Below are 26805 nucleotides of genomic sequence, written 5' to 3' on the forward strand. Positions count from 1 at the left end.
AGTGTGCTGATCAATGTGGAGATGCTCGCAGCACTGTGCGGAGGCAGCTGAGTAGCTAGATAGGTGTCCTCTGGGAGCTGTCAATGCTGAGAAGTGCTGAGACACTAGGATTACTAGATCACTGATAGAGCATGAGTCATCTTCACAGGTCAGGTTGCCTGGTGTTCAGAGCTGTTCCCACAAAGGTTAACTGGCAAAGTGCCACACTGAGTGCATGTGTCAAGGGTAACACAGGGTTATTCTCTGAATAGGCTTTTCTTCACTCACCTAGAAACTGGCCTGAAGAGTGCTTGAACTCTTTATCACTAACTGCTGTTTGAAAAGTACTGGCATTTCCCCAGCACATGTCCAAAGGTGTCAGATTCTACCCTGCTGCCAAAGCAAACTACAAAACGAACACACGGTTCTTATTTCCTTAAAAACAAAACAGCCTCACGCAAAACACAAAACCAAATTTTATTTAGCTTAACAGTTTCTCCAATACAAAGAGAAATATTAAAACCCAGGACATATGCACATATAACCCCCCGCCCCACCCCCAAAGCCCAAAAACCTAAGAGAAGACAGGACAAAGTTCTCTTCAATGGAGAGCACTATCTTCGCTTCTGGAAAATGTTTCCACGCCCCATTCCACGTCCTCTTCCTCTTGCAGCCACTGAAACAAGGGAGGGGGGTCAGTGTGGCCGGGACGGGAAGGAATGCTCACAACAAGCACTAGCCGAGGCCTGGGCGCCGGCGTTGGAAGGGACCTGAAAGGTCACCTGGACCAACATCCCGAATGACAACTTGTCATGTGGTGAGGAGGAAGTTGTCATGTGGTGACTGGAAGTTGGCACTGATTATCGATACCTGGTGTCAGGGTGGGAGGTAGCACTGACAGCAGTCTGAATACCACAGAAAGGACAAATTCTCAGGGCCAGCCAATGGCAAGCTATTACGCCATTACTGATGTATTTCATGCAGTCTGTGTGGGGAAAGGGAAGGGGAAGGGCCATGCCCGTGCATGTCCATAAGATAAGCTCAAACACTGTTCCTTGCGTACCATCACTTCTTTGTTTCTTTAGACCAGGTCTGTCACTGGCCTGAACCTTGCCAAGTAGGCTAGCATGGCTGGCTAGGAAGCCCAGGGATCTATCTTGGTCTCGACAGTATGAGGATTACAAGCAGGCGCTACCACAGAATAGATTGAACTCAGGGACACAGACTATGTGATAAGCTCATTACCCACTGAACTATATCACCCTGGCTCTCAATTCAGCTTTGAAACTCTGAAACAGACACTCAAGGGCTAGCATCTGTTAATTCTGGGTAGTATTCTGGGTATTATTCTTTGAGTTTTTCTGCATGAAGTAAAATGCTTAATAACAAAAACAAAATAACACTACCTATAAAGATGCACAAGACTTCCACTCCATGACCCAGTGTGCCTAGGAGGCTAGAGGCCCCAGAGGATACTCTGGAAATTCTGAGGACTGGCAGCACGTGTCTCGTTCTTCTCTGTTCTTGCAGAGACTGATGGGAACCTACACTCGCTGATAGGGACTGGAGCCAGGGTTGGGAGAGGCACGGGTGGCTCAGGGCTGCAGCCAGTGGGCCTGGGCAAACTCACTGCCTGAAGTGCACAGCAATGACTGCTGAAGATAAGCAGCCTCACTACGACAGCAGGAGCAGCCCTCTCAGGCAAAGGGGACATTTTCTCTTTTTAGCACTTTATTTGTTTGCTTGTATGTGTATTGTGCACACTTAAAGGTCAGAGGACAACTTCTTTCACACTTGTGTGACAACCACCTTTAACACCAAGCCATCACTGGTCTAAGATATTGTCTTAAAACAAAACAATTAAACCACCCCCTACCCCCAAACTACTTTATCTTCGAGCACAGAGCCTACTCCCCATAAAAACACAGAACATTCGCTGCTGAAAGATACTGTGGAGGGCCCAGGGCCTTTTTTCCAACACCAATGCTGTTACTTAGGACTATGCTTTTGTGCTAACAACGAGGCAGAACTTCTCAGGGACGCAAATGCAAGCCATGACTGGGTGGCCTCCAAGAGCAGCTAGGACGTCTCTGGGGGACAGTGTGCCCACAACTGCTGCCATGAGTCAAAGGAAGGGTTTACTGTCAGGTTTAAGAATGTGAAACAAGGGGTGGCAAGATGGCTCAGCAGGTAAAGGAGCTTGTTGCCAATCCTGCCCCCCATACTCAATCCCCATGCTGGGCAGGGCTGACAACTTGTCCTCTGACCTCCACATCTGTCCCCTAGTCCTCAGATAAGCCAACTCACAGTTTTAGAGAATAAACAAAAATAAACAAGATGGCGCTAACTAGAGGGCTGGAATGTAGCTCAGTAGTAGAGTGCCTGCCTGTGAGACCCTGTGTCCATGTGGAGCACGTGGAGAATCACCCCCACATGGCATGGCCGCTTACACCGTGGTTTCACAGCAGCTGTGGTAAGCCACAGCAGACCCTCGCCTGATTCTAGCTGCTCACTGTTTCCGACATATTCTCCTACCTTCCCCATCCTGCCCTGGATGCAGTCTTGGGAGTGGATGGTTAACTGATGGGCTGCCGTGAAGCCACAGGAGCCATCATACTCCTGAGCAACCCTAACAGCCCATTGGTTTCTCAAGACAGACTTGAGTTCAACTATTTCTTTGCTTGTTAACCTTTCTGTCTTGGGTGAATAGAAAAACTTTCTTGTGCACGCACACAGTTCTGGGAATGCTACTGAACATCTTCGGGCATCAATCCATGTCCTCACTAGAGCAGAGCAAGCTGCCCAGTCCTCTTGGATAGAATTTCTGAAAAGGAGGGACCTTTACTATAGAATGACTTAGAGAGGGTTCTCTCTGCTTGTCCCTCCAAGGTCATGCTGTGTGTGTAGCTCAGGCTGGCCTCCCACTCACTCCATGTCTTCTGCCTCAGCCTCTTAAGTGCCGGGATTACAGGTATGAGGCACCACACCTTGCTTGAGATTTGGGATTTTATACTAAACTCTGTGATGGGACTGAGTAAGACAAAAAAGCTAACAGGGAACAAACAGTTCCATTCCCAAGGATTTCTCAAGCCTGGGGACGATCAGGACAGGATTAGCAGCAAGTGTGAAGAATGGTGCCATCAGACTCACCCTTTCCCCTAAAAGAAACAAGGTACGTAGTAATTCTAAAGCCAGCCGAGGGAAGGTACCTACCTTGGGCCTTCAGGATAGCAGCTTTTCCTCGGCCAGCCCCTGAGCCTTGGTTTTTATTTTTCATGCTCTTTAACATGGGTGCATTTTTCAGCATGTCAGGCAAAATCAGAAACCGGATCTTGCTGCCACGTATGTACACCTGTTCCAGCTGTGCCACTCGGCCGTCTCTGTATGTGACTGTGATGTTGGACATCTGGAAGGGAATCACCATTTTATTTGCAAGGTCAAAGCATTGGAGCACACAAAGCCAGCGAGCCTTAACTGGAGAAGTTTAGAAACACAGAAGCCCACACCAGCAGGAAGGAGTAGACAATGCTGTAAACTACCCTAGCAATGGCTGGCACCTTCTGTAGGCGTTAGGGACTGCACACTTCACACAAACGGCAGATGAAGTATGGGCTCTCCCATTTTATAGACTACAATCAAACAAACCCAGGATAGACCACTGACACGCTGCAGCTCAGACACAGAGCCCCAGCTTGCATCCGCCTGGGCCAGGTTGTTGAGTGACAGGTGTGCAGCCTCCTGGACCTGCTGGCACTCCAGCTGGAAAGGCACCTTCAGGGTCATCATAGGCAGCAGACATAGTTCTGACTCAGCACACATCAGGAAGACAGATGACTAGACAGGACTGAGGAGTGACAGGCAGTGCCTGCTCCCAGTCTGCACAAGGAGAGGAAGACCTGGGCAGGAGCTTTTGGCATGCGTGCACTGAAGCAGCACATCTGGCAGTCCTGAGCACACCTCAGAGAACGGCAGACCACTCAAGTCTGTGGAAGGAGAAATGCTCAACAGGCAGTATTTTGGGAGGACAAATGTGCCCACGTGTGTTGCGTAGGATGAAGGAAGGAGGGATCTCTGAGTCCAGTCAGGAGACCCACAGGGAACAGGACAGTGACATAATCCTGCCAGCACCAAATCCAGCCACGCCATGTTTACCATAATTGCCGAATTGCTATCGGGTAGGCAGAAAGGAGTAGACTTTATCTAGAGTGGGTGAAGCCCATGCTGCAAGGATGTGCTGGCTCCCAGATTCCTTCCTTATGAGATTTAAATCATGGGTAGTCTTACTGTACATTGGACATATTTCCCTACCTGCTTCCCCTCCCCTTTCTTTTCTTACCTCTTCTCCCCACTGTTAGCCCCTTATTCTCCAATAACTCAACTTCTACTTTCATTTTCTATATACACACATAATTTTATGAGTATAAAACCTAGGAACCACATATGAGAGAAAACAGCTATCTTTCTAAGACTGGATTAATCTGCTTAAAGATCATCTTCAGAGGCACCGTCTCCCAGGACCGGCTTCTATGCTGCTGCCTTTGCTCCTTCTAAAGGACCAGGTGGTTTCTGGTTGAACATGAAAACCAAAACCAAAATCCATCAACGCTCTGAGGCTGTCCCATTTTATCTGAGCAATGGGAATGGTGTCTAGGATTGCAAACCACCATTCCTGTTCTACATTCAAGGTCAAGAGGGCCCAGTTTCCCACCAACCAATTGCAGGCTTAAAAATTCTATCGCCAGCTCCTTGAGTCTCGGTTTCTGAGTCCTCGCCGCAGTGCCCGGGACAGGTACAGAATCTCTGCTACCACAAATAAGCAGCTATGGATTCGCTTCCTTACCCAACTGGAACCAGATTCCCCCATCCCATCCCCCAATTTCAGGCGTGTTTGTGACTCTGTAGAAGACACCGAGGTAGCATGAGGACCTCCACTGAGACCTGGGCTTGACACCTTCCAGATGTAACCCTGAGCACATCTTCAGAATGTTCTGAGTCCCAGCTCCCCACCTAGCGGAATCACAGCATAACGACAGCCAGTGTTTACTGGGTACGAATGTCAACAGCAGGCACTGCCCCAAATGGCTGAGTTTATACCATCAAACCCTACAGGAGGCACGGCCTGTCAGAGGCAGATCTATGCTGAAGGTCCACGCCTTTTCTCATCCTGTCCTCCTGCACAAAAATCACACTGTCTTCATGTGTTCTGTAAGTTCAAACCCAGGTCTATCTGACTCTGAACTACTTACTCCCTATCTTGAAGTGGAATATACTTTACTGGGGCTGTTAAAAAACAAAATTAAACAGGGCAAAGCATGTCTAAATGTTGTCTCGACTACCTAAGATATAACAAACCCAGTAATGTCTGATCTGAGTTACAAAGTCTATTTTTGAGATGTACAATTATTGTCTTATTTCCCACTCAGCATCTCCCCACTTGCCTTGAAAATCTCCACAAGGCTGTCATACAGATCCAACCAGACTTAAACTAGGTGCTTCTACTAATGTCCTATGTTGGGTTCTCAATGTCATCTGACAAACAATCCAGCAGCAAACTGTTACTGTTCTAATGCACTCCTGTCTGCTACTGGAGAAATGGTAACTCAGTCCCAGGGAAGGCCCGGTGTTGGCATCATAAAGCCAAAGGCATCATCTGTAAGCAATGTATTTATCTTAACTGCATCTAAAATACTTAAAGATTTATTTTATTTAAGTGTAGAGTGTGTGTGACTGCAGAAGCTGGAGACAGTGGGGCTAAGATCCCCTGAGTGCTAGGAACCCAACCCTGGTCCTCTGGGAAAGCAGCAAGTGCTTTAACTGCTGAGCCGTCTCTCCAGCCTCAAGGACTTAGGTTTTACGGAAAGTCAGGCAGAAACGCAGCTTACGGTTTTCCTAAATAGCTAGCCACAATAAGCAACACAGACAAGACACTCAACTGAAATGGCATCTACGGGCCCAGATGGAGAAAAGCTCGATGCAGGATTGTAAAGTAATGCTGGGGGTATAACAGGGTATTTTGTCTTTGGTTCTGACCTCATAATTCTTTCTAGTTTTGTTTTGAGGCTTGTTAGCATTCTAAGCTCTACCCCCATAGTTACCTGGCAACAGCCAGGTATGTCTGACACTATAAAAGGGGCTGCTTGATCCCTCCTCACTCTCTTGCTCTTTGTTCTGGCTCTCTTGCCCTTGTCCCTTCTCTCCCCATTCCCCTCCCACTTCTCTCCACATGCTCATGGCCAGCCTCTCTACTCCTTCTCTCTCTATTCTCTCTTTCTCTACCCTACTACCCTCTCAACCCTCCTCCCCATGCCCTGGACAAACTATATTCTATACTATACCATCATGTGGCTGGTCCCTCAGGGGGAAGGGATGCCTCAGCATGGGCCTGCTGAGGCACCCTCTTCCCCCAGACCTCCACAGAACATAGTTTCCCTCTATCTTATAAACACAACATTGGTGCCAAAACCTGGGATCGAACCAGGGACCTGGGACATATCCTCTCTTTATCTTTTTATAAAACATCAAGGCCAGCTTCTCTGTGTAGACCTGGCTGTCCTGGATCTCTACGTAGATTGACTGTCTCTGCCTTCTGAGTGATAGGATTAAGACAGTCCACAAAAGCTAGAATTTTTCTTCCTTCGGTTGGTCAGAGAAACCAATTTTGATCTGTCTTTCTGTCCTGGAGTTGTCTGTAAGTAAATTCCCATTACTTTCATATCAGAAAGAGTAATGCCTGTGCTGTGATATAATTCAGCAGCAGATACTTATCTACTATGTGCAAGGCCCTGGGTTCCATTCCTAGTACTAAGGGACACAGAAGTCCGGTCTGCCCACTTGGCCTGTTAGCACAAGATCATACTTTTGTTTTCTTTTCAAATCACTATTTTTACATGATTATCTTTATTTCATTCCTGCCTATTCAATTAAGTTTCCACAAGACATGTTTTAGAGAACTTCCAGATAGTGGAACATGTGGAAATTCCTGGAGGAGTGTCGTGAGGAAGCATGGAGATTAAGTTTCCAGGCCTTGCTTGGCACATCCTAGTCTCCACAAATACCTGTGAATGTACGTCCCTGAACTCTGTGAGCTAGTTAAACAAAGGTTGACCACAGGGACACCTACTTATGCCTGCTCAGACAGAGCCCAGGTTAAAATAAACTGGACTTTCATTGGTATCTAAATATGGGACAGTCTTGAGGGCTGAACCCTCAACCAGAGATACCTGATGCTTTCGAAGCATCTGAGCTGAGCTTCTCTCAACTGGTCAGCACTGCACAACTGACTTCTTCCTTGGCATGTGGGCAAATTCACACCAGTGTCACAAGGGATCCCTGTTGTGAGGTGCAGGAAATACTGAGCATCAGAAGTAACATGCTAAACATGCTAAAAATGTGCACACTTGAGGATAACTTCGCATGCACGAGAGAGAGAGAGAGAGAGAGAGAGAGAGAGAGAGAATATTCATTCAAATTGCCAATGATGTTCACCACTATCAAATTATTCACCTATCTATCTTAGTTCTTAGGAAACACGTGCAAACAGTGCAGAACACGACTCATGTGAAAACAGTTCACACAGCCTGAACACTGATTTCCCCCAAGCTAAGAGCTCAGGTCACCCACAGAAGTGTAACCACGAAGCCAGTCCAGGTGCCCTTTGTTTACAGCCCCAGTGACTGGGAGGCAGAGGCAGGACGACCCCGAGTTTCAAGCTGGACAAGCTGCACAGTGAAATGCTTGTCTTTGAGAAATCTCAAATTTGCTGGTGTTAGGTACCACAGTGTTTTGCTTTTTCTAAGCAACCCAACCCCAGGCTATAATTTTTGTAAGGTAACACGCAATTTCATGCGGATCATTTATCTACAGAGGGGTTGGTAACAGCCAAACAGATAAACATTGCCCTCGTGGTCCCCAAAGACCCATTTTAGTTTCTGCAGAACCATCGACTCTGCCACTCTCCCATGCAAACCACAGAGAATTTTAACTCTCGGTGTATGGTGACATACACTTGTCTGTAACTCTCTCCTTAAGTTATATTTACTGGCACATCGTCTTTTTAAAGTTATCGCCTTTAAAACGAGACAGGATCTCCTTATGATGCCTAGTGTGGCCTCCAACTCTCGCCTCAGCCTCCCGAGTTCCACAGGCTGCTGGAGAACTTGCCCAGCACGAGTGAAGCCCTAGGTTTGACCCCTTATACCACATAAAGCCAGCCACAGACAGAGAGTTTTGTTCCGATAACTGCAGGACCTGGAAAAGCTGCTGCTGTAGAACACGCTGATATTTGTTGTTTAGATAACATAAGTAAAATTTGACTTTTAGAACTTTAGCTGCTCTGTCCACTTTGGAAATAGGAGCCAGCGCATGTTAAGAGCAGCCTGGGGTCTGAGAGATGGGAAAGCACAACCACCTCCTGCCCACGCCTAGGAAACCCCAGAAGCTGGCTGCAGAGACGGCTCAGCAGTCGTGAGTACTTCACGCTCTTTCAGTGGGCCAGACCTCAAGAGGCTCTACGTGTGCTCTTAAAGCTTTTAAGAGTTTTTATTTCTCTTCTTAAAAATTATATATGTGGACATATGCACACACGCCATCGGTGTAAGTATGTGGGGGTCAGAATCAGTCCTCTCCCTTCACAGGGTGGGCTCAGGGGACTGAACGTCAGGCTTGTTGGCAAGGGACATCTCATCAGCTTTAAAACATCTTTAAAACCTCGTGTGTGTGTGTGGTGCTATGAAGTGACTCCAGGGCCTTAGGTAAGCAAGCAGTATCAATAAGCTATACTTGCAACTCATTCTGGCTTTTAATATTTATTTATTAAATATCTCACAAGATTTCCTAAGAAATCTTTTGTAGAGAGAATCTTATGTGTACTCTATGAAGCACCACCTGTCAATAAAAAGCTGATTGGCCAATGAGCTGAGGCAGGAAATAGGAGGTGGGGATTTCGGAGAAAGAGGATTCTAGGATAGTCAGGTGTGGTCAGGTGCAGAAGACATTTGCCCCAAACGCTCATGCTGACAGAGATGGTCATATGAACCTGAGGAGAGATTACTAGCTACGAGGTAGGACTCAGAATAGAATAAACTAGTTATGAACCAGCAGGAACAAGCCAAAGCTTTTGACCTAGGCGATTACTCATAAATAATTTAGTCTCAGAGTTGTTATTTCAGGAACATGGGCGAGGGTGGAAAAGCCTGTGGCTACATCTTTTCTTTTTTAAAAGATTTATTTACTTAATCTATATGAGTACAAGGTAGCTGTCCTCAGACACACCAGAAGGGGTTTTAGATCTCATTACAGACGGTTGTGAGCCACCCTGTGGTTGCTGAGAATTGAACCCAGGATCTCTGGAAGAAGTCAGTGCTCTTAACCGCTGAGCCTCTTAACCTCTCCCTAGAACATCATTTTTTTTTTTTCCTGATTTTGAAGAACTTTAGTTTTTCTCTGATATCTACTAAGACAAATGCTTCAGGCCATGGTTACTTGACAGAGCTAAAAGCAAAGACTGCTCCATTTGAGGAGCCTCTAATTCCAACTCATCCATCCCCAAGATGGGGGTCCTCTACATCTGTTACAAAAATTAGCTAAAATGTAGAAAACCACAAGGTCAACGGAACCCTTGCTTCCATCTACCTGGAATATGGTATCATCACTCACCTAATACCACAGCCTGTAGCTCTGGTCAGCACGTCCATTCTAAGTAGGCAGTAGGAGATCCAAGATCTCAAATCTTCCTGTTCAAACCTAGATGCCCAAATGTGTCTGACCCACTAAGTTCCTTTTCTGGGAACTCATCACAGATCCCATGCATATCCATGCTATATTTGAAAAATGAGCCGGTTGTGGTGGCGCACGCCGGTAGGATTTGCTGAAGGAGGTAGAGGCAGGAGGATCACGAGTTCGAGGCCAGCCTGGGCTACACATTTTGGGGGTTGGGGATTTAGCTCAGTGGTAGAGCACTTGCCTAGGAAGCGCAAGGCCCTGGGTTTGGTCCCCAGCTCCGAAAAAAAAAAAAAAAAAAAGAGACAAACATGCTATGACAAAGAATGACCAAACGACCAAGTTCTAGGTGTGTGGTTCAATGGCACAATGCTCCTTACCAAGTGACCCTAAAAGAAGGCAGATCATTACAACAACAAAATGTAATGCACATGTATGCATGTGTATCACAAGTGTGCAGGTGTTCTCAGAGGCCAGATTAGGACATCAGGTTCCCTGAACTGGAGTTACTGGTGGCTATGAGCGGCCATGTGGGTGCTGACAATTGAATCTAGGTCTTTTTAATGAGAAGCCAGAGCTTCCAACTTGAGCTGTCTCTCGAGCACCTAAGAACATCACTTAATAGGATCTTGGGTATCTGAATGCCAGAGAAATTTGTATCTCATAATGATTTCCTTCTGACTGGCTTCATACCTGAAGGAACCTTTATTAGATGCATAGGAACTCAGCTTTCAGTCAAGTACGAGCTGCCTGCCTTTCTAATCAAGCTCAGTGGCACCACAGCCCATTCCCTCCCGTGAAACTACCACATAAGGGAGAGGGCACAGCTGAGTAGAGAGTACTTGTCAGATTCTACTCCCAGCACTGAACAAACTATAATTTTTCTAAGCCATTTCTTATACAATAAGGGCCACATAGGTAAAGAAGTCTGTGTCAATACACACAGGAAAAGAAGCGGCTGTAATGGAATCCTCTCATGTTCCCAAATCTTTGTGATGTGTTAATATTCTGTTCTGGGCTATTTATTTATTTATTTATTTATTTGAGACAAGGTGTTAAAAAGTCCGGGCTTCCCTTGAATTTTGTGGTGATGATTCTTCTGCCTCAGTTTCCCCAAGTGCTGGAACTATGTGAACTCCCAGGCTTGGCTTTGCCCCAAGTTTATAAGAAAATGTTACCCAGGGAAGGTATTTGGAAGGTATTTCTTAAGGGCTGGGGGCTGGAAAGGAGACAGCAGGGGAACCTGCAGGAGCCATCAGTCCCAAAGAGATACAAGTATTCAGACTCCATAAGTAAATCAAAATGAGCATTCGCTGGTTAGTTTATCACTGATTCTGAAGGGAGCAGAGGGTAAAATGAGAGGGCAGGACCCATGAAAGCGGACCCTCACAAAGGCAGACCACTACAGGTCTTGACAGCACTAAGTCAGCTACACCTCTCAGGACCTTCCTTTGGAAGGAAACCAAGTAGTACAGGACTTGAAGAAGCCTCAAGGCCAAGTGGGATGGCACTTGCCAGAAATTACAGAATTGACACTGAGGCAGCAGGAAGATCAAGTGTTAAAGACCAGCTTGGGATCTATAGAGATCTCATCTCAAAAGCAACCCCACAATGGCAAATGGCACAGTTCAGTGCGAGAGCTTAACCATCTCGCCTGAGGCACCGGGCTCCATTCCCAGCAGAGGGGAAGGAGAGGTGTGGGCACGCACCACCAACTCTAAACTAAATCTTGTTTTAGTTTGCTTTGCGTTGCTCTAATAAACATCCCCTCAGCCAAAAGTACCTGGGGGCGGGGGGTAGAAGAGTTTATCTGGCATACACATTGTGATCGCCGTCCATCATTAAGGGAAGCCAAGGCAGGATCCAAGTTGGCAAGAACTGAAGCAGAGACTACAGAAGAATGCTGCTTCCAGACTTGCCCTCCAGGCTCATGCTCAACACACACTTTTTTGTTTCTCTGTGTAACAGTCCTGGCTGGCTGAGAGAATTTGCTTTGTAGGGCAGGCTGACCTTGAACTCAGAGATCTGTGTGCACCACCATGCCCGTTTTGTTTTGTTTTGTAGACAACCTCCTTTATGGTCCTGGTTGTCCTGCCTCTGCTCCCCAAGTACTGGGATTACAGGTGTTGGTTTTATCACCATGCTTGGTCCTCACCTACCGTTCTTAATCGCACCTCCCCCCCATAGCCTGTAATGGGCTGGGTCTTCCCACATCAACCACTAATCAAAAAAATGTCCCAGACTTACCTAGAGGATAATCTGATAGAGGCATTTTCATAATTGAGGTTCCTTTTTCTAAGACAACCCTAGCTTGTGTCAAATTGACAAAAACCTAACCAGCACAAGTGTGTAGTTTAAATGAAAAGTGGCCTCCATAATTGCAGGCATTTGAATGCTTGGCCCCCGAGTTGGTGATGTTTTGGGGGGCTCTGGGGGATGAAGCCTTGCTGAAGGATGTCACTGGGGGCAGACTTTGAGGACCCTGACACTTCCTGTTTGCTCTCTATGCTTCGTGCTGTCTACTGAAAATGTAAGCTCTCCGTTTCCTGCTGCTGTCACCAGCCTTCTTACAAAGCAGATTCGTCCTCCTGTACACAAACTGGAGTTATCACAGAGAAAGGAGCCTCCCTTGAGGAAATGCCTCCATGAGACCCAGCTGTAAGGCATTTTCTCAATTAGTGATCAAGGGTGGGAGGACCCAGCCCTTTGTGGGTGGTGCCATCCCTGGGCTGGTGGTCCTGGGTTCTATAAGAGAGCAAGCTGAGCAAGTCAGGGGGAGCAAGCCAGTAAGTAACATCCCTCCATGGCCTCTGCATCAGCTCCTGCTTCCTGACCTGCTTGAGTTCCAGTCCCAACTTCCTTTGGTGATGAACAGCAATGTGGGAGTGTCAGCTGAATAAACCCTTTCCTCCCCAACTTGCTTCTCGGTCATGATGTTTGTGCAGGAATAGAGACCCTGATAACTAACACAAACCCTAAAAGGCAACAGGCAGGTTCTCTTACTACAGATGCGCCCTAAACAAGCACTGCACCTTTCCAACCTCATTTTCTCACTAAGAATATATTCTTATAAGATGTTACAGATTCACTCCAACAGCAGAGCACTGAGCTGGCTGCTGCCCACACACACGTCTCTTCTCCAACATCTCTAGACCTGGAGCAGTCTAGGGATGTTACGTTCATCCTCCAGAGACAATAGGCAGGGAAGAGTGTGCAGCCGACATCCTCCAGCTGCTGCTCTGGATCTGCCCTGGCACTCACTCTGCGTTAGCCATGCACACAGGCTGCCAGGGACTGAGCACAGAGGAAACATGAGAGCCAGTCCACTTCTGCCTCCAGTCACTCCTCTTACTTGGGGAAACTTGCTCAGCATCATGCTGCAGTCTGAGGCTCCTTCTGCTCAATCTGCCTTCCTTTCTCTGGATTGAAGACTCTCCTGCTACCATCATTACTATTATCGACTTAATGGATTTAGAATTACTGAAGGAAGGGACAGGCACGTCTGTGAGGGATTATCTAGATTAGGTGGAGGTCAAAAGTAGAAACTGGGCTAAGCGCAGGCACTAATCTCTGCTTCCTGATTGCACATTCAATGCGACTATTAGCCTCCTCAAGCTCTTGCCATCACACCATCCTCTGCAACAGACTGTGTCATCACACTGTGAGTCAAAATAAATTCCTCCTTCCGTAAGTTGCTTTGGTCAGGAATTTGATCACAGCAACAAGAAAAGTAACCAATCACATGTGCTATCCCGCTCGGTCACTGACATCCTTCTGCCATTTCCCCAACAAGTCTTTTGTGGATTTAATTCTGGGTTGGCATTTACAGCACAGAGGATCCAAAACAACTCCATTCTCATTTTATAGAGGAGAGAACGAATGGCCAAGGTACCCCAGGTCCTATAATTGTGGCCCAACTCAATTTGAAATCAGAGAATTCTCTGATTCCAAAGCTCAAGTTCTTAATTAATGGGAGAAAAAAAATCCAAAACCATTTATCAAAACTCTGGTAGTTTTATCAGATGAACTTTCTCCAAGACAAAAGTAAACACACACATATGTGAGCAGAAAATTCTGCAAACTATAAACTGTGCTGGGAAGCGGACTCCGGTTCCGAACCTGACCTACTCTAGGAGCCGAGACAGACAGAACAAGTTAACATAACTGGTTGTTTTACGGACAGGTACTCGGCAACTGCATTTGGATAAAGGCTACCTGAAAGCACACATAGACCCAACCCCAGAGAAAACTAAGAAGAGAGGCGGGGCTTTTAACTCGGCCTTTTGACTCCCCACCAAAAGCAGTGTGGTCTTGTTGTAAAGCCCACACTGGCCTAGAACCCTCGAATCTACCCCAGCCTCCCAACTGCTGGGACATTCATGGACTACCACATCAGGCTGTCAAATGACTTTCCTGTCTCAAGACTAAGTCTACATTGACATATGATCTCACAGCCTGTCAGAGTGCCTGACAGGTAGTAACTGTCTGGTAAGAATAACTTCATTAAGACCTTTTTATCCCCCAGGATAGAAGCCACCGTTCTTTCACAGCCCCGGGTGCAAAGCAGGATACCTGGCAGTTCATGTTGTCCTCTGCCTCAATGAGCTTCCCCCGATACACTTCACCAGTGTTGGTCTCACATGTCACTATGTGGCCTTCCGCTTCGTGCAGGACTTTAATTGGCACACCGATAGACATCTTGGCAGGACTCTTCCTATGGGGCAGTGAGAGAGACAATGGTTACCTTTCGGAGCCTAAGGACTGGCATTCCACAGGCTCTGCAGATTCTGTCACGGCTGCATTTTCTGTGGAAGGAGTCTGGCTCTTGGTTTGAAGGACCCACGACGGCAAGTTAGCCCAACATGTAGGGTAGGGAAGGATGGTAAACTGGACAAAGAAAGCCAATGAATGGGATCAGAGTACCTCCCTTCTTTTTTCTTTTTTTTTTGGTTCTTTTTTTTGGAGCTGGGGACCGAACCCAGGGCCTTGCGCTTCCTAGGCAAGCGCTCTACCACTGAGCTAAATCCCCAACCCCGAGTACCTCCCTTCTCACCCAGTCATATGTCCCTCTCTTTATAATCATTTAAACAACTATGATATGGACCCCGACCAAATAACTGTTTACACGTAAACAAAATGCAAATGAAAACAAAAAAAATCTGTCCCTCAGCCACACTAGTCATATTCCAATCACTCAGCAACCGCATTTGGATAAAAGCTACAGTACCTGATAGTACAAAGAGACCTAAACCCAGAGAAATCCAGGAAAACAGGTTGTGCTTTACAATTTAGCTTTTTGACTCCCCACCAAAAAGCAGACCAAAAGCGTCACGGCAACATGCTATAAACAGGAAATGCTCATCATTCAGGGAAATAGGGTAAACGCTCGACTTAAGTCTCATTAAAAAAACAAAGACTATGCGCAGGGCTTTTACATTTCTGAGACGGGAAACGACACTAGACGGAGCACACGGCCCATTTTCATGAGAAGACTATAAGGATGCTAAACATGGTGAGGAACCACGGCTTTCAACTTTAGGAGAGTGCTGAAAATGGTAGGGAAACACTACAGGATTATAGGCAAGGGCTTAAAAAAAAACTAGTAGCATCTACAAAGTGGATTAAACATATAGCAGAGCAATCTGCTGAAACGTCTGCAGCAGCGTGCAAAGCAGGAGGGGAGGCCAGTACAGGAATGGGAGTGGCGCAGGGATGAAAAGGACGTTGAAAACGAAGATCCGGAAGGCAAGGAGATAACTAGCAAGAAAGGACTGCCTGTAAGCTTCGAAAATCGGTGACCTGGAAAGGCACAGAACGTGCTGGCTAGGCGTAAATAAATAACTGTTCCTAGGATTAGTGAGATGATATTTGGATAGGCCCTGGCTTCCCGCCCTCCGCTAAGCCCCGCTGAGCTCCTCCTCCGCGTCCCTTTCAGCTCCTAAGCCTCTGGAGAGCCCTGGCCTCCCCTCTCCCGTTAGCCGCCTCTCCTCACCAACTAACTGCAGGCTTTTTTTTTTTTTCGGTCCCGGCACAAACGTTAGAAGGCGAAGGCTTGAGGCGAGGAAACGACGGGCCCGAGTATCACTCACACCACGCGCTCCCAGAATGCCTTGCGCAGGCCCCTCCCTTTCCTTTAGGCCTACTTACCCTTTACTCTCACTTAGCCGGCTGGGGAACCCAGGCCTCTAGCACTATAGTTCCGGCACTGTGGAGGGCCCGAGGACCGCCGGAAACATCAATCCTCGAGCCCACAAAGGAACATGGGGACCCACGCTTACAGAGTGCTGTAGTGACGGATTGGGCAGGATCTGGGCTTGCGCCCAATGCTCTGGGTAGACAGGAAGTGAGGCTTGGATTAGAAATTTAAACTTTGGATCCGGTCACCGTCAGGTAAGGGACACACCGAGCCCTGGGAACTATCTTTATTCAAGGTCAAAGTAAGAAGACCTAAAGGGAGTAGGAAAAGGATTCTTTGGAGTCTCGACGAGGCATTGCGAAGGACCAGAGCCTACAACTGAGGCTGCAAAAGAGCAGACCTAGTGGCGGGAGAGTGCTAGGTTGTTTGTGGGGAGCCAACGTCGCCCCGGGAAAGGCTCTGGGGGCGGGGGCTCGGGCAGGGGCGGGGCTAAGGAAGGGCGGGGCCGCCGGAGCGTTTAAGGGAAGGACCGGCCGGGAGCGCAGTCTGGAAGAGAAGTGGGTAGAAGGGAAGAGGTGTGGCTTATGGAAGGGGCGGGTTTCCAGCGCCCAGACCTGGAAGGGATTAGGCGTGGCTTGAGGCGGCCTCGCCACCGCCTACCCGGGTCTGAACCGCGGTGGCCGCGGCGACGGCGGCGGAGGAACTCTACGCTCACTGGCCGAGCTCTCCGCCCAGCAGAAATCGCAGCGGCAATCAGCTCCAGGCCGGGGCCATGGGCGCCCTGCGCCACCCGGGTCATGAGAACGGAGGTAGAGGCAGCGGGGCAGCCGCTCGAGCCGGGTCAGTGCCTCTCTAAGGGGGAACCGAGGGGGGGGGGGACTCCGCCCTGGAGCCGAGCAGGGTCTGGCAGCGTGCGACCTTGGGTCGTCTGCGGCCTCAGCCCAGCCTGGAGCCTCTAGTGGGTCCTAGCTAGGTGGATATTCCTTCTCATCTCTTATCCTCAACTTATGGTTGTTCTGAGTCTCCCGGGGTTTGAAGCCCAGGGAGTTCTGAGAGTGGTCAAGTGGAAAAGTCCAAGGGGCAAAAAGGCACAACCTTGCTCAGAAACGAATAGCCCTGCTTGAAGCACGTTGGGTGATCCTGTTTCCCGGGGAGCTGTGGAAAGCCTGAGGCCGGGAAGGGGGGGAAAGAGGGGCCTGAGAGCACTCAACAAAGGGGCGGGAAAGAGGGGAAAAAATGGCTTGGGAGCATCTAGCAAAGGGAAGGTCTTTTTCTCTGGCTTCCCAAACCCAGCGCTTTTGTCTTGCTACTGTTTTGGTTATTTGCTTACTACTGGTTCCTTCTGCCCTGAGGAAACCCGAGCCCCTTTGCTTACTCACGAAGTGGGGACAGCAGGAAGTTCTGGTGGAGCTCTGGTTAGGGCACAAGAGTTGACATTAATAAACTGTTACAGGCGAGGCGCTATCTCGTGGGTAGGGGTCAAGGGGTGTGGGACCCAAACTCTTAATTGGAGAGGGGCATCACGTTCAGGGAGTGGTTCCTTCTGGTTGTAACCTGGAGCTGGGCTTGGTCCTGTGCTGGAATTTACTTATTTACTTCTCCAGTTAGCTGCGGCTGTGAACTTTGACTAGATCATTGCCCTTTCTTAGCCTCGGCAGATAATGGCTCACTTGTGTAGGGTGCTAAGAGGTAGACGCAGCATTAAAGTGTTTATAGATAGCACAGAATTCATGTTTCTAAATCCCAGTCAAGTAGGCTACTGCTGTTTTCTGTACCCGTTGAGGTGAGCAGACAGGCTGAGAGGGTTAAAATAGCGGGAAGAGTTGACTGCCTTTTTTCTCTCGTGACAACCAGACAGCTGAAGCCAGCCCAAGGCTTTCTCCAAAGCAGATCCTAGCTCAGGTGGAGGACTGTCTTGGCTTAAAGCTTCAAGATCTGAAGCAGTTTTGGGCTCTGATGCTGTTATCAGGACAAATACCAAGGCTGCTTCTACCCTTATCACCTAGCCTCAGAAAGCATCCTCCCTGTGCTAAGATCAGGATAGTTAAGGAATGTTTGCCTTGTGAGGCCTTGGGATCTAGTGGTTCTAAGGCTGAGGGAAAGGGGAGAGACACCTGAGTCTCTTAGGACCCTGAGGAGCGTCTGTCCTATGCCACATTTTAGAGGGCGTGTCCCAAATAATTAGAGGCAGAGCTCAGGCCATCAAGTAAGAAGGCAGCCTCCGTTAGAGGGTGTGATCTGGAGGCCTAGAACTAATGGGCACTTATAGCAACAAGTAGGTATTTCAAAGGGTAGAGCTTTAAAAAACCAAAATCAACCCCAAACCTTCTCAACGGCATAAATGAGTGTCAGCTATGGGTGAGGACTGGAGGAGGCAAATTCAGCCCTAATCCTACATGCCCATGACAGAATTCTCAGGCTGACCAGGGAGAAGGCCGATACTCTCTCTATGAGCATGCTGAAGGGCAGAGAGAATGACGGGAGGGGGGTGTTGTTGTAGAACAGAGGCTTTGGAAGTCAGAGATGAGAAAGCAACATTCCAGACCAATGGTGGCATAAAAACAAAACCTGGGTAGCAATCAGCCTGAGTAGCTCAGAGCCCTTTACAGCCTCAGTAAGGGTTCTGAAAAGTGAAGACACCCATCTTGATAGTGCCACACCCTGCAGAGAGTTTTCCTGTAGCTACCGAGAGAACTGTTTTAGCATAATAGTCCCTGGAGACCAAGTTTACGTCACCTCAGTAAGTGCAACTTTTTTTTTCCATTTTTTTTTTTTTTAATTTGTAGCACTGGGGATTGAACCTAGGTCCTGGTCAGTGCTGGACAAGTGCTACATCCCCTTGTGTACATCATGTATAAGTGTGATAGTGAGAGAGCACTAAGCATCAGACACTAGGCAGGGAGACAGCAAACAAACAAGATGAGTATGTTCCCTGGTGTCTTACAACTGGAAAATTTATAAGCAATAGGGATTTATGAGAATTGTACGATCAAGATGCCGGCAAGTTCAGTACAAGATCCATCCATCCCTGGTAGACTCTCTCTAGATAGGCCCACGTGGGAGGAAGAGAGGAAAGGGAGAAATGATGTGTCCTCTCACAGCAGAGTATGAGAGAGATAAAAGGAGCCCTATGGCTGTTTACTTTATAAAATTCTATGTGTCTTGAGTATTTTGTCTGCATACAGGTGCCTTCAGAAGCTGAAAAAGAATGTCAGAATCCCCCGAATGGGAGCTTAACAGACAGCTGGCTATAAGCCACCGTGGGCGCTTGGTCCTTTGCAAAAGAGTACTTTTCAGCTGCTGAGCGATCTCCAGAATGCCATTTAGTTTTAATCGCTAACCCGATAGAATCTATAATCTTGTGGGAAAGGAGTCTTAGTAAGGAATTGTCTAGCTCTGCCTGTGAGTGATTTTCTTAATGGGTTAATTGTGCTGGGAAGACACACCCCAAAAGTGGGTTGGGCCCCAGACTGATAAAAGGGGGAAAGACAGACACGTGTATACTCTTTGTTGTCGGTTCCTGATTTTGGATATGATCTGACTGGCTGACCCAACCACTGTGACTTCCCAAAAGTGATGGGTGCACCCTGGAATTGTGAACTAATATAAGCCCCTTTTCCCCTAAGTTATGTTTGTCAGGGTCTGTCATCACTGCAACTAGAAAGGAAACTGAGGCAGAGCCTAGGTTAGTGTTTCCTGTCTTTGAATAAGACCCAAACTCAGAAACCTCACAGCTGGGCAATTACTTCCCTAAAGATTTGTTTTTATTTTATGTCCATGAGGCTTTTTGGTTTTTGTTGTTGTTGTTGATGTTGTTGTTTGTTTTGTTTTATTGCTTGTGGGTCTGTCTGTGTACCTCATGTGTGCTCTCTGCTCTCAGAAGGCAGAAGAGGATGTTGGAGAAAGGGTTTGGAGTTTGGATTTTGTTGGGATAGTGGTGGGGTAATGGTAGTGTCAGGGATAAGGGCAAGTTTAAGGGTAACGGTGAGGGTAAGGGTAAGTGTAGGGTAGGGGTCGTGCATGCGTGTGTTCTCATGTATCTGTGTGTATGTATGTGTGTGTGTATGCATGCATCTGGAAGGCTGACTTCAGGTGTCTTCCTGAAGGCAGAATCTGTTACTCATCTTTGAGTTTGCTGTTTCTCTTAGTCTGCCTAGCCAGCTCGCTGAAACTTCTGTGTCCATCTGCTTGCTGGGGTTACAGGCTGGTGTGGGTTCTGGGTCTCTGAACCTGGGTCATCTTGCTTGAGCTCTTTATCCACTGAGTCATCTGCCCATCCCAAGGACTCTTAAGGCTTTGAAACCAGAGCCGAAATTCCTCTCCCTGCTGTGTGCAGGTACAGGATTTGGGAAGATCTAATCTACAAACTGTTAAAAGGCCGAGGGGCCTTTGAAAGACTTAGGCTTAGAGGTTCCTGGAGCAAAGACTAGATAAGATCTACATTCTACAACCTTAGGCCTAACTCTGGTTTAAAGGATTACACAAGAGGGATGGGGAATGACCAGCCTGGGGTCAGAGAAAGCCCTACAAATAGTGACCTTTCAGCTAGTCCCTGAAGATACAGGAGAGCAAAAGGTTAAGACTCAAGACTCAGCTCTCTGGCTAGTGAAAGGCCCTCTTCTTTGACACACATACAGGGAGTGGTAGGAGAGGGGCTGGACTGGTAGACTTTGTACAGAGCTAGTTACCTGGCCCAGGAGGGAGCCCAGAAATCCACAAAGGGGATTCTAGTAGACTGACTGGATTTTCATGTGCGACCATGCCCAGCTAGGCTGAACTTTGTTCATATTCATGGGCTAAGCTCTCACAGGCCACGTGTCAGCTGGGCCTCCCTTCAGGGCCTCAGGGAATGCTTTTGCCTTTGTCACCCGGGGTATTCTCTGAGGCACACCCCATCACTTTCCTAACCTGAGCTGCTGGGTATCTGCTTTTGCTATGCACTGGGACAGCACCTTGCTGTGTGACTGGTCACTACAGCAGCACATGGCCAGGCTCTTAGAATATTGGGAATAGCAGAACTCAGTCTACTGAGAGGAAGAGAGTTGCCCACCCCTTCCCCAGTTAGCCAGTGGCACCAGAGTGCCTAGGTACGGCCCTCTCTGTTCTACTTCACAGCCCAGAATGGACAGACTGAGAGGTTGGCCCAGGGACAGTGCGGGGTGGAGTTTGGAGGAACCCTGTACTTACCTAGCTTGTGTGACATTCCCCTTCTCTCAGTCATGGTGTGCCCATTTGCTTACTCTGGGAACTTGAGCCAGGCAGACCTCCTGGGACACTGTTGAGAGGGGCAGCACTTTAGAAAAGTGGGGTCCCAGAGTGGGTGTTAGCTTGTGGGAAGCCACAAGTGTCTAGGAAGTTGTGGGCAAAGACGCCCGTGCCTGCCACGTATGAGGGTTCATGGCAGAGGCTGATGCTGCCTAGAATGGGCCCCGGTGACTTGAAGGAAACTGGACATGCTTGGGTAACTGCTTTGTTGGAAAGTGGGGACCAGCACCTGGGAGGATTGTGTGTAGGGCTTACTGGCTGTGGCTTGTGTTTAGGAGAAAGTGCTGGTGGTATGAGAACAGTGAGCTGTGGGAAAGCCCCTGAGATCCTAGAGAGTTTCTGTGGTGCCAATGGTGCATTGGCGGGCCCTGTGCAGAGTCTGAGACCTCACTGTCGTCTCTTTGCAGAGGACTTTGTGCAGCTACCTGTGCCCACCATCCAGCAGCTGTATCACTGGGACTGTGGCCTGGCCTGCTCTAGGATGGTGCTTCGGTGAGCATCCACACCTGCTGTGGCTCAGGGATGAAACAAGAAGTAACCTTGGTGTGAACCCTAGGAGGGGCCCAGCTTCCATTTAGGCCCAGTCATATTTTAAATAGGAACAAAGGGTGGGTCAAGCTGTCCAAGTGTGTTCACTCAGGGGATGCCTGGGAACTTGGGGTTGGTCGAGGAGGGCCCAGGCGATCAGGTTGGGCACCTTCCACCCCTCTGCTGTCAGGCCACTGGGATACTGCATAAATATAAGGACCATGATACTTGGAGCCAGAAAGGACTGGTACCTCGTTACCTTTGACAAGAGTTTTTAACTGTCTGGAGACCCCGATCAGTTCTCCTTTATATATCTCACATACCAGGATTCTGGTAAAGATAGGACTTAACAAAATGTCCAGTACCTGTAATTTTGAAAACCACTTCTGCGGCCCAAAGTGTTTCATCTTAGATATGCAGTCAGCGAGGCCAGAGAGAGCAGCAACTTCCCCAGGTTCGCAGAGTCTGTCAGAGATGCAAAACCAAGATCTAGGCCCTTCACTCTGGGGGCCAGACAGTGTCCCAGGCTGCCTGAGCCCTGAAAGCCTCAGCTTGTGCTCAGGTCCGTGTGGCATTGCCATGGGGATTCATGATAAAGGATTAGCAGTGCAAGCCGTGGCTGTGGATCTCGTGGGAGGGTGACTAGGTGTAGCTTTGCTTCAAGACAAGCTGACCCCTTTGCCCCTTGCCCTCAGGTACCTGGGCCAGCTGGACGATAGGGAGTTTGAAAATGCCCTGCAGGAGCTGCAGCTGACCAGAAGCATCTGGACCATTGACCTGGCCTACCTCATGCGTCACTTTGGCGTGAGACACCGCTTCTGTACCCAGACTCTGGGTGTTGACAAGGGTTACAAGAACCAGGTGAGCAGTCGGTCACTGGGAGGGCCTTGTAGGACACCCAGTTATCACAATTACAAGACAGGATGGGCACAGCCTGGGCACTCAAGTAAATGCACAGAGGGACAGACACCAGTGGCAGACAGATGACAGACAGATGGCCATGAGGTCTGGCCTGTGTGGAGTATCTACACGCAGAGTCCTGACTTCTGTCTGCCTTTCTGCGTCTTTCTCCACTGTAGGGCAGGACAGGTCGAAGGCCACAGAGTATGCCGATCACTCCTTACTTGTCTTCCTCCTTCTCACCGGGGTCATTGGCATTCTGGAAGAAGAACGCATATTAACTGTCTGTGTGCTTTTCTGCCCTCCTGTTCCCCTCTCTAGAAAAATAAAGCCACTGTAGATCACTGTGCCAACACACCAGTTTGTTCCGATCCCTCGTAAAGCCAGATCCAGGCTTACCTGCCCTTGAGGCGATCTTGGCCCAGGCGCTAAGACTTGGCAGTGTAGCCTCTGCTGGCCTCGTTGACATAGCGGCTGTCACATGGTGGCCAGTGGCAGTCAGCCTAATTCTTCTTTGAACCTTCCATGCCAGGTAAAGAAGGCTACTAAGTCTTAAGACAGAAAAGGGGATCTGGGGACAGAATGTCTTTGGCCTGTCTCCTGGGGTGCTCTCTGGTCACGTGAGGAGGCCCCAGCGCCAAGCAGAGTATGTTCTGTGAATCACACTTGGCTACACTGGGCTGTGACTGAGCCGTCCTGGCACGAATTAGGAGGGCAGCCTTGCCCTCTTTGCTCCTTGGCTTTAGGCTCCTGCTCATGTCCACCAGAGAGTGGCCTGACCGTGCTTCTCGGGGAGCTACTCTGAATCTTCTGCCTCCTCATCTCTTGAGCATCCTCTTCATGCCCCCCGTATGGTCCTGTCCACCCTCCAGCCAGGGACAGACACGGCTTTCTTCCTGGGTAAAGCCACCCGCCCATCAGTAGGGCTCCTGCACACTCTTATCCCTACTTCTGTAAAACGGTGTTTGTTTCATTGAAATGGAGTGTGCATCCTGATGGGTGACTCCAGTCTGTCCTTCTCTCTGCAGTCCTTCTATAGGAAACACTTTGACACAGAGGAGACCCGAGTGAACCAGCTGTTTGCACAAGCCAAGGCCTGCAAGGTGCAAGTGGAGAAATGGTGAGCCTTCCTACCCCTGTCCTGGCCCATAGTGACAAGGCAGGACATTGCCACTTGCAGAGAGCTCGGGGCAGAGGGCAGACAAGCCAAGTCCCTATGTACTGTGATACCAGGGAGTGGGTGCAAACTGGGGACATCAATCTGGGAAAGGGGGACAAGCCCACACTGGCACTGGCTGACCTCCCTCCCACCCACAGCACAGTGAGTGTACAGGACATCCAAGCACACCTGGCACAGGGCCACGTGGCCATCGTCTTGGTGAACTCCGGGGTGCTACACTGTGAGCTGTGCTCCAGCCCTGTCAAATACTGCTGCTTCACTCCCAGAGGCCACCGCTGCTTCTGCCGCGCCCCCGACTACCAGGGCCACTTCATCGTTCTGCGTGGCTATAACAGGGCTACCGGCTGCATCTTCTATAACAACCCAGCCTATGCTGACCGTGAGTGCTGGGGCGGGTGGGCCAGGGTGGCCTGTGTTTACTGTCCCCTATGCCAGCCCTCACAGCTTGTATGGCTGATGTTTGTCTCCAAAGCCCCTGCTCCTCCCGGGGTTTTGTCATCGGGGCTTGCCCCTTGGGTCATACAAACAAACCAGCTGCTGTCCTGGCTGCCAGCTACGTCTCCTTGATAACTTAGTACAGCCAGCTTCTGTCCAGTGCCCAGCCCCCACCTTGATAACTTAGGTTGCATCTGCTGGGCTTCACGGGATAGGATAGCCAGCAGACAATCCAGACAGTCTGGCCAGACCTTGTCCTCACTGTGGACCGTCCACTGTCCTCACACCATGGCCTGGAGGAGGACTTCTCTGACCAGACTGGGATACGTCCTAGAGCAGGCTTTTCTCTTCCCCTGGGGCCTTGCTTTCTGTCTGCTAACCTGGGAAGGAGTCAGAAGACAGACTTAACTCATGAAGGCCAGAGTGGGCAGGACGGGTTCCCTAGGGAAGGAAGGCTGAGGAGAGGCGCAGTGCGGGTAGAGCGTAGACCCCACTCAGTCCCGTGTGCCAGCAGCGGGTGTTTGCCTCACCCACTGATTGACTCTGTTCCTTTCTCCCCAGCAGGGATGTGCAGCACCAGCATCAGTAACTTTGAGGAGGCCAGAACTAGCTACGGCACAGACGAAGACATCCTTTTTGTCTACCTGGACAGCTGACAGCAGGGGCCTGGCGTGCCAGGTCCTCAGACCCTACATTCTGTCTCAGCCAGGCCCACTCAGGGTGTCCACACCCGGGGCTGCTGGGGCTGGGGTTCAGAATTGAAGCCTCGGCCTGTTTGACAAAGCTCACGGGACCTCTGTGGCTGCTTTGTCCACCAGTGTCATCATGTCATTTGCCCTAAACACCTTATAGTTCCTGGAGACTGCTCAAGAGCATCGCCTCTCAAGACCCCAAGTCTCAGTCCAGCCGTGCCCAAAGCAAGGGGAGAGGCAAAAACCCTGGAAGAGCAGCGTCTTTGGGAAGAGCGTGTGCAGATCCAGGCCTGCGGCTCTGGCCCACTCTCAGTTCCATAGTGGATGGTGTCACTGCTCTCCTGCCTCCGATGGACTCAGGACTCTGGGGCCGGTTACTAGGCCTTGTTGTCAAGCAGCTTAAGCATACCTCACAGCCACTCTGAGGCTCTCTGACCCCTGGGATGCTGATGCCTTCTTAGCCTATAGCTCCCTTCTGTAGAAAGGAAAGCTTTTAGGAACAGGCAGGGCCGAATGGGTGAGAGCGGAAGAGAATGTTTTAGGAACAAGGAGTTGGCAAGAGACGCCCTAGAGAGCCCCTAGTCCATGAGGCTCCTGAATCCAGCTTGACTTCCCACAGCGAGATCTGCCCTCTAAATCTGGGAGCCTTTTGTGGATGGGTGCTGGAAGGCCGGTGTTCCTAAAACAGCAGGCAGCTTCCCGCCCACCTCACCCCCACCCTGTGTGCACACCAGGAGCATTTGTACAGAATACTGGGTCTCTTCTGTCTTGAGGAAAGGCAGTGTCAAGAGTCACACAGCACAGCATGTAACGTCAGCTAGAGCTAGTCAGTTTGCATTGTTTTGCTGTTGGTAGCGAGAGTGTTTTAGTGAGACCTCAGTTTCCACTGTGTGGGGATAAGATAAGAATAGCTACAGGTACTTTGAAACCACTAACCCTTCTTTACATGGGGCGCACAGGCCAGTCCACGTTCTTTCTTACTAAGATAGCTGGTCTGGCCTGGCCAGCAGTCTGCACACTGAAGCTGCACCAAAGACAAGCGAATGGGTCACTTCTAAAGAGACGAGGGAACCCACTCCTCATGGGCTCTCTCGGGTGAAGAATAAAGGGTACCCCAGTGGCCTCTCACCATCACTGTCCTCCAGGGCCCTTGACTTTCAGTCTTCAAGGCATGACATGGCAGTGGCTGCTTCCCCTACCACTAGCTGCCCCCTCATGGTAGTCTGGGGGACAGAGGTGGTCTGTGTTTACAAGGGCAGTCAAGACCAGTCACCCATATTATGCATCAATATTAGACGAAGCCCTGGGCTGAAGGGCAGTGCTGTCGGCTAGGCAGCTACTCTGGGTTTCGGAGAGTAGTATTGGTTTCAGTCTGGTCTCATTCCCATTGCCTTAATGCTGGGTGGTCAGGGCCCCACAGAGCTCTGGATCTAAGCTCAGGAGTACCACACAGAAGCTATGGATATGGGTGTCCTCCGAGGAGGGTCTGGTATAACTGAGACCAAGCGACAGGAAGAGGTGAAGGCTTCACAGCGAGTGGATGGGATGAGGCGTGACACACCGGCGTGAGTGCTCATGGGAAGTGGCCTCCACAGAAGGAAGCCTTGCCATCAGATACTTACCACAGCGTGTGACGCTCAGACTTCTCGCTTTCCTGTGCGACCCAGTGTAGGCCCTTAGGTCACGTGGAAACTCTAGATGGTTCTGATCACTCTAGCCACAGGAGGATGAAAGGGATCTTTTACATAGCAGGGGGTTTTATACATAAATATATTTTGTTTGTAATGAGCCATTCTCAATAAATATTCTCACCATACAGTGGTAGTACCCTCTGTCCAGCTGTTGTGAAGCCCGGTTAGGCTGCAGAGCTCCTGCCTCCCCAAATCATTGGCTTGATTGCTTGGAACCAGGTCCTCAGAATGTCGGCTCTAGTTTTACCTGGGGCTGGAATTTCACTTCCTGCTTTCCAGGCC

General features: G+C 49.2%; 2 protein-coding genes across 6 annotated transcripts; one reads left to right on the top strand and one right to left on the bottom strand.

Annotated features, from left to right (window-relative positions):
* Positions 1-437: 437 nt before the first annotated feature.
* On the bottom strand, positions 438-15983 carry Snrpd3 (small nuclear ribonucleoprotein D3 polypeptide). 2 transcript variants are annotated; one of them, XM_017601884.3, is made up of 4 exons: positions 15844-15983; positions 14269-14410; positions 3193-3385; positions 438-655 (listed from the first exon to the last, which is right to left on the bottom strand). In XM_017601884.3, the coding sequence occupies exons 2-4, from the start codon at positions 14392-14394 to the stop codon at positions 594-596; spliced, it is 381 nt and encodes a 126-aa protein (XP_017457373.1). In that variant the 5' UTR covers positions 14395-14410; positions 15844-15983; the 3' UTR covers positions 438-593. The 2 variants fall into 2 exon arrangements, with proteins under 2 accessions (XP_017457373.1, NP_001386467.1); NM_001399538.1 differs by lacking the exon at positions 15844-15983 and adding an exon at positions 15689-15803 and having other exon boundaries at positions 440-655.
* On the top strand, positions 15938-26648 carry Gucd1 (guanylyl cyclase domain containing 1). Of its 4 annotated transcripts, none has more exons than NM_001412126.1 (6): positions 15938-16086; positions 21505-21589; positions 22321-22486; positions 23554-23645; positions 23843-24084; positions 24705-26648. In NM_001412126.1, exons 2-6 carry the CDS (start codon positions 21579-21581, stop codon positions 24794-24796), a joined length of 603 nt encoding a protein of 200 aa, NP_001399055.1. In that variant the 5' UTR covers positions 15938-16086; positions 21505-21578; the 3' UTR covers positions 24797-26648. The 4 variants fall into 4 exon arrangements, with proteins under 4 accessions (NP_001399055.1, XP_038955001.1, XP_038955000.1 ...); XM_039099073.2 differs by having other exon boundaries at positions 15946-16086; positions 24702-26648; XM_039099072.2 differs by lacking the exon at positions 15938-16086 and adding an exon at positions 16384-16672 and having other exon boundaries at positions 24702-26648.
* The last annotated feature ends 157 nt before the right edge of the window (positions 26649-26805 follow it).

This window comes from Rattus norvegicus, chromosome 20 (genome assembly GCF_036323735.1).
Source record: "Rattus norvegicus strain BN/NHsdMcwi chromosome 20, GRCr8, whole genome shotgun sequence".
NCBI lineage: Eukaryota > Metazoa > Chordata > Mammalia > Rodentia > Muridae > Rattus > Rattus norvegicus.

What these genes read in the sequence shown, in the direction of transcription:
- Snrpd3 (XM_017601884.3), bottom strand. Translation starts at nt 14,394, where the DNA reads ATGTCTATCGGTGTGCCAATTAAAGTCCTGCACGAAGCGGAAGGCCAC. An exon ending in AGGACAACATGAACTGCCAG is followed by an intron (nt 3,386 to 14,268) that starts GTATCCTGCTTT and finishes ATTCCCTTCCAG; the next exon opens with ATGTCCAACATCACAGTCAC. An exon ending in TGCTATCCTGAAGGCCCAAG is followed by an intron (nt 656 to 3,192) that starts GTAGGTACCTTC and finishes CCCTTGTTTCAG; the next exon opens with TGGCTGCAAGAGGAAGAGGA.
- Gucd1 (XM_039099072.2), top strand. Translation starts at nt 16,417, where the DNA reads ATGGAAGGGGCGGGTTTCCAGCGCCCAGACCTGGAAGGGATTAGGCGT. An exon ending in GGGGCAGCCGCTCGAGCCGG is followed by an intron (nt 16,673 to 21,504) that starts GTCAGTGCCTCT and finishes GTCTCTTTGCAG; the next exon opens with AGGACTTTGTGCAGCTACCT. An exon ending in TGCTCTAGGATGGTGCTTCG is followed by an intron (nt 21,590 to 22,320) that starts GTGAGCATCCAC and finishes CCTTGCCCTCAG; the next exon opens with GTACCTGGGCCAGCTGGACG.